The sequence below is a fragment of the Nanorana parkeri genome, unplaced genomic scaffold (assembly GCF_000935625.1).
Source record: "Nanorana parkeri isolate BGI_ZX_2015 unplaced genomic scaffold, ASM93562v1 scaffold3951, whole genome shotgun sequence".
Lineage (NCBI taxonomy): Eukaryota > Metazoa > Chordata > Amphibia > Anura > Dicroglossidae > Nanorana > Nanorana parkeri.
The window spans coordinates 20,668-27,483 of record NW_017310218.1 but is presented as its reverse complement, the minus strand read 5'-3'; the positions used below and the strand labels follow the sequence as shown (position 1 = coordinate 27,483).

The window sequence follows — 6,816 nt, the reverse complement described above, 5'->3', positions numbered from 1 at the left end:
GAAGCATTGGGCGGGGCTAGGTAAGAAGCATTGGGCGGGGCGGGGCGGCCCATTCTTTATATTAATGTGTAAACTTTTGGAGTGAACCTGCATGGAGTTGGTATTGTGACTTCACGGGGCCTCTGTAGTCCCACAATGCAGTGGGGGAGCCTCGGCAAGTGATAGGTGCCAGCATTGCATTGTGGGATTTGAGATGGGGTGGAGCACTTTGAAGTGTCACACAGACTGATATCCACCAATCAAGGCATTTTGATATTTGCATAACTCCTCCCAAAGACCATGCCACGTCTTCCATCAGGGCTGCGGGCTCTTGAGAAGAGTACTGAGGCAGGGTGCTGTGATGGTTTCAGCAAGCTTTGTACAACACTGTGCTACCCGCCCACCACCCCACCCCCAGCCATGACCTACCTGCATTGCATAGAGAAGCACAGTGACCCAGTGATGACATCACCAGGCATAAAATAAGGTATGTAATGAAGACAGAAAGGTTTTCAATATAAAATGTCATTATCATGCTGATGAGGGGGGAGGGGAGACCAGAGAAGGTAAAATATAAGAGGTTTAAACTCGGCTTCAATTTCGCCCAATACCCATAAGCATACGGCACACGAGTTGGGGGTAGGGTTGCTTCTATCAGAGGCATCTCACACAGGTACGGTGCTGTACGATAAACGCAACACATGTCCTCAGTGTCCTGAGCAGAGCCGGACACCAGGTGGCGCTAGAGTGACGCTCATTCATTGCTCTCTGGATAAAGTGTGCATGTCAATCCATGTGGAGGGAACTACATGTCCCAGAATGCCTTGAGTGCTATTGAGAACCCAACATTAAAAATGCAGCTTGATGAATCAGGGCCATACGTGTCAAATATCTGCAGGGCTCCGGTGCAGTCTGTACTGTCTGTGGTGTAGTCTGTACTAGAGATGCACCGATAAGGGGAAATTGTATACTTGCCTATCGGTAATTTTCCTTTCCTGATGCCAATACATGGCAGCATACAATGGGCTGGGAGCGGAGCCATACCCATTGTATAATGTCACCAGCTATAGAGGACTACAAATCCCAGCAATACATTATACAGCAATGCAGAATCATATGAAGCTACATTCTCTGCTGTTCTGGGGAGGGGGGGAGGAGGGGGGGGGTTGGCCGGAGGTCTCCAGCTCAGGATCTCAGGAAGGCTGTGCAGGGTCTTAGCAGGCAGTGTGTGGTCTCACCAAGGCTTTGCAGTGTCTCGGGAGCCTTGTAGGGTCTCAGGGGGCTGTGCGGGGTTCCAATGAGGCTGTGTGTGGTCTCACCAGGGCATTGCAGGGTGGGGGGTCTCACTAGGGCTATGCAGGGTCTCAGGAAGCTGTGTGGGGTCTTGGGAGGCTGCATGGGGTCTCATCAGGGCTGTGCAGGTTCTCATTAGGCCTTTGCATGGTCTCAGGAGGATGTGCGGGGTCTCACTAGGGTATTGCAGGGTCTCAGCAGGCTGTGCAGGGTCTCATCAGGGCTGTGCGGGGTCTCAGGTGTCTCTTCGGGGACTTATCAGGACTGTGTGGGGTCTCATCAGGACTTTACGGGTTCTCATGAGCCTTGCTGGGTCTCAGGAGGCTGTGCGGGGACTCAGGTGGCAGTGCAGGATCTCAGGAGGCTTTGAAGGGTCTCAGAAGGCAGTGTGGGGTCTTAGGAGGCTGTGAGGAGTCTCAAGAGGCTGTGCAGGGTCTCAGCAGGGCATTGCAGGGTTTCAGCAGGGTGTGTGGGGAGGCTGCGCGGGGTCTGAAAAAGGCTGTGCGGGGTCTGAGGAGGCCGTGTGGGGTCTCAGAAGGCCGTGTGGGGTCTCAGAAGGCTGTGTGGGGTCTCTTTAGGGCTGTGCAGGGTCTCATCTGGGCTGGGCTGGATCTCAGGTGGCTGTCCGGGGTCTGAGGTGGCTCTTTGGGGTCTCAAGGGCTTTGCAGGGTCTCAGGAGGATGTGTGGGATCTTAGGAGACCCTGTGGGGTCTCAGGAGGCCGTGCGGGGTCTCACCAGGGCGTTGCAGGGTCTCACCAAGGCGTTGCGGGGTCTCAGGTGGCTGTACAGGGTCTCAGATGGCTTTGCCGGGTTTCAGGATGCTGTGCGGGGTCTCGGGTGGACGTGCGGCATCTCAGGTGGAGGTGCACGGTCTTAGGTGGCTGTGCGGGGTCTGAGGAGGCTATGCGGGGTCTGAGGAGGCTATGCGGGGTCTGAGGAGGCTGTGCGGCGTCTGAGGAGGCTGTGTGGGGTCTCAGAAAGGCTTTTCAGGGTCTCAGAAGGTTGTGCAGGGTCTCAGGAGGCTGTGCGGGGTCTTATCAGGGCTATGCAGTGTCTCAGGTGGCTGTGTGGGGATCTCAGGAGGCTGTGTGGGGATCTCAGGAGGCTGTGTGGGGATCTCATGCAGGGTCTCAGGTGGCTGTGCGGTGTCATGAGGATGCTGTGCGGGGATCTCAGGGGGCTGTTCCGGGTCTCAGGAGGCTGTGTGGTGTCTCAGGAGGCTGTGCGGGGTCTCAGGAGGCGGTGCAGGGTCTCAGGTGGCTGTGCGGTGTCATGAGGATGCTGTGCGGGGATCTCAGGGGGCTGTTCCGGGTCTCAGGAGGCTGTGTGGTGTCTCAGGAGGCTGTGCGGGGTCTCAGGAGGCTGTGCGGGGTCTCAGGAGGCTGTGCGGGGTCTCAGGAGGCTGTGCGGGGTCTCAGGAGGCTGTGCGGGGTCTCAGGAGGCTGTGCGGGGTCTCAGGAGGCTGTGCGGGGTCTCAGGAGGCTGTGCGGGGTCTCAGGAGGCTGTGCGGGGTCTCAGGAGGCTGTGCGGGGTCTCAGGAGGCTGTGCGGGGTCTCAGGAGGCTGTGCGGGGTCTCAGGAGGCTGTGCGGGGTCTCAGGAGGCTGTGCGGGGTCTCAGGAGGCTGTGCGGGGTCTCAGGAGGCTGTGCGGGGTCTCAGGAGGCTGTGCGGGGTCTCAGGAGGCTGTGCGGGGTCTCTGGAGGCTGTGCGGGGTCTCTGGAGGCTGTGCAAGGTCTCAGGGGGCTGTGCGGGGTCTCACCAGGGGTCCGTTTGGTCTTGTGGACGGGTGCGAGTGGCATGGTTTCAGGAAGGAAGAGATGTGTGGCTGGCGCTGTAAACAGGCGCCGTGGGTCACAGGAAGGCTGCCGAGGTCCCCAGCAAGCGCGGCTTCAGTGTACAAATGTAAAGTGGCGGTATCAGTGCAGCCGTAGTCTGTACTGTCTGTGGTGCAGGACTCCTGAGCCTGTGATTGCTCTGCTGCAGTCTGTGGTGCAGGACTCCTCTGTGCTCTTTTGCAGTGTGTACTGTCTGTGGTGCAGTGTGGACTGTCTGTTGTCTAGTGTGCACTGTCTGTGGTGCCGTCTAGACTGTCTGTGGTGCAGTGTGGACTGTCTGCGGTCTAGTGTGCACTGTCTGTGGTGCCGTCTAGACTGTCTGTGGTGCAGTGTGGACTGTCTGCGGTCTAGTGTGCACTGTCTGTGGTGCCGTCTAGACTGTCTGTGGTGCAGTGTGGACTGTCTGCGGTCTAGTGTGCACTGTCTGTGGTGCCGTCTAGACTGTCTGTGGTGCAGTGTGGACTGTCTGTGGTGCAGTGTGGACTGTCTGCGGTCTAGTGTGCACTGTCTGTGGTGCCGTCTAGACTGTCTGTGGTGCAGTGTGGACTGTCTGCGGTCTAGTGTGCACTGTCTGTGGTGCCGTCTAGACTGTCTGTGGTGAAATATGTTCTGTCTGTGGTGCAGTGTGGACTGTATGTGGTGCAGGGCTCCTGTGTCTGTAGTTCCCACTCGGGGCTGCAGGTAAACAAGCCCGGTGGAGTCAGGCAGGGGCAGGCAGAGGCAGGGATGGTTCCAGCTCTCTGATTGGACTGCCGGAAAAGTAGAAGATGAAAAGCTTCTTCTTATTGGCTGCAGACTCAGGAGAAGCCTCTGACATCACCTCGCCTTCACCTATTGTTAGAGTGCAGCAAAAACAAGTTCTGGAGAGGGAAGAAGAGAGAGGAGGGCAGAGACAGACCAGAGAGAGGAGAGAAGAGACATCCCAAACAGACGAGAGGAGGAGAGACAGAAGAGAGAGGGGGGAGACCTCCCAGAGAGAGAAGGGGAGGAGAGACAGACCAGAGAGAGGAGAGAAGAGACATCCTAGAAAGAGAAACAGAGGGAGAAGACTTACCAAGCACTGAGCAAGGAGATAAGAGAACATATAGAGACCGGAAGATAGAGGGCTGCAGGACACAGAACAGAGGAGAAGGGAAAGAGGTCAGAGGAGAGGATAGAAGGTGGTCAGAGGAGAGAAGGGGGTCAGAGGCGAGTAGAGAAGGGGGTCAGAGGCGAGTAAAGAAGAGGGTCAGAGGAGAGTAGAGAAGGGGGTCTAGAAGGAGGTCAGAGGAGAGTAGAGAAGGAGGTCAGAGGAGAGTAGAGAAGGAGGTCAGAGGAGAGTAGAGAAGGAGGTCAAAGGAGAGTAGAGAAGGAGGTCAGAGGAGAGGAGAGTAGAGAAGGAGGTCAGAGGAGAGTAGAGAAGGAGGTCAGAGGAGAGTAGAGAAGGAGGTCAGAGGAGAGTAGAGAAGGGGGTCAGAGGAGTGCAGAGTCCAGAGAGAAGCTCAGGTGGGGAGAGTGGGGGTGTAAGGGGGGGTGATAGAAGGAAGTGGGGGAGGGGTAATAGAGGGGACATACAAAGTGAGTGCTTAGTGGAGCCAAGTGATGACACCGCGCAGATCCTGTACTGCCAGCTAAGGAACTGTGAGTACCATGTGTTGTATATAAAGCTGTGTGTGCACTGCGCTGTCTGCCCCCATCACTAAGACGGCCCGCTGTCTGCCCCCATCACTGAGACGGCCCGCTGTCTGCCCCCATCAGGGCTGGGCGAGGGGAAGGCAGAAGGGCCGTCTGCCTTAGGTGCTCCAGCAGGAGGGTGGTGCAGAAGCTCAGGACCTGCAACCTATACCGCTGGGGTAGTTCCCAGCTCATTAGAGTCCTGCCCTGTCCCCGCCCCTAGTATGACCCCGGCCCCACAAACTCCACCATCAGCACCATTTCTCAGGAGTAGAAGCCGCAACTGTGACAGGTTCTCTTTATCTCATTCATCATATCCTCCTATGAGACCATGGGACAGGAAGTGAGGTGTGTGCTGCAAAATCCCTCCCCCACCATTACTCCTTCATCTTCCCCCCCAATGTTGCAACGCAATTTCCACCACCAATTGTGTAATTACGCCAAGTCACATGATTGAAATCATCGCTCTGTCCAGGCGGATCCACTCATTGGTGCACTGCAGTTCATGGAACTGACCGGCGCCTATATCTTGCCGCCCTCCGGGACGCCAATGCTGTGTTCTCAGCTCCGCATATCAGCTTCCGCCATTCACCGACGCGCATTTTCCTTAAAGCGCATCTTGCGTTTGTGGCGCCTTTTGTAATGCGTTAAAATGTAACAACGCAACACGCGTGAAATATGGACATGTGACCTGCGTTCTCAGTGTCGCCATTGACTATAAGCGATCTGTCGGGTCCACTCAGGCAGTGAAAGGGTTATGAGAGGGGGAGGGGAACCCCCCCTTAACATGGACCCCGTGACTTGTCTGTTCCTCACGTGTCTCCTCCTCGTCATTCCTCACATTTCACCTTCCCGCCTCTTCCTCCAAATTCCACAGATCCCATCCCCCACCTCACCCGCCAAGAGGACCTGTCTACCAAGGAGCTGTGTGAGTGCAACTGTGCAGACTTAGACTGTAAGCTCCTGGGGACAGGGTCTCATTATACCTCTAGACTGTAAGCTCCTGGGGACAGGGTCTCATTATACCTCTAGACTGTAAGCTCCTGGGGACAGGGTCTCATTATACCCCTAGACTGTAAGCTCCTGGGGACAGGGTCTCATTATACCCCTAGACTGTAAGCTCCTGGGGACAGGGTCTCATTATACCTCTAGACTGTAAGCTCCTGGGGACAGGGTCTCATTATACCCCTAGACTGTAAGCTCCTGGGGTCAGGGTCTCTCCTGCAGCTCCCCTCCTCCCGGAATGTTGATGTTTTGCCTTCCATGCTGCTTCCTGGCTGCCTTGTGTTGTGTCTGTGGAGGTCTGTTTGTCTCTGTCGGCTGTGAGTGAGTCATGTGGGGGGGGGTCTCTTCTTGGCCCCCCCATCCCGCTGTCTCTTTTTGTCCAGCGCCGCGCTCTCGGCTCTCCTCTCGGTGACTCTCTCTCGCCTGTATTTGTCTCTATAAATACATTTTTCTCTTTCCTCCTCCCTCCGTCTAATCATTTTCTCGGAGTCTCCGAGCTCGCTGCGGGGTCTGTGGCTTCTCGTTATTCTAACATTGCATGTGTGCGTGTGTGAGCGGTGGATTGCTAGCTCTTGGGCCCAGCTGTAGTGTCAGATTGGGCTGCCATTGGGTGTTGTTCCCCCCCCCCTTCTTTTTCTCACCCGGTTGGGGGGCAGATTGGTGACTCACAGAAAAATCATCTCCTTGGCTGTGATTGTGTCTCTTCCCGGGCTGCCTGGCGATGGTGGCTGCGCTGCTGTGTGGGCGCAATCCTGGCGCGACGCGCGGCTGTCTGTGTGTGAATGTCTCAGCGCTCTGCCCGTCTCCTAACTGGTGTGCGTTTGTTGCAGGCTATCCCCGCCATGTCACTGACCCCCCCGAACAGTAACGATGCCTGCCTGAGCATTGTTCACAGTCTGATGTGCCATCGGCAGGGGGGGGAAAATGAGGGCTTCGCCAAGCGAGCCATCGAGAGTCTGGTGAAGAAGCTGAAGGAGAAGAAGGACGAGCTGGACTCGCTCATCACTGCCATCACCACCAACGGCGTTCACCCCAGCAAATGCGTCACCAT

General features: G+C 56.4%; 1 protein-coding gene across 1 annotated transcript in view; it reads left to right on the top strand.

Annotated features, from left to right (window-relative positions):
* Positions 1–6,433: 6,433 nt before the first annotated feature.
* LOC108803625 (mothers against decapentaplegic homolog 4-like) overlaps positions 6,434–6,816 on the top strand; it is an 11,097-nt gene continuing 10,714 nt past the window's right edge. Inside the window, exon 1 of the mRNA XM_018575452.1 lies at positions 6,434–6,808. Within this exon, the coding sequence (XP_018430954.1) occupies positions 6,548–6,808 (261 nt within the window). The 5' untranslated portion in view covers positions 6,434–6,547. The remainder of the gene's footprint in view (positions 6,809–6,816) is intronic.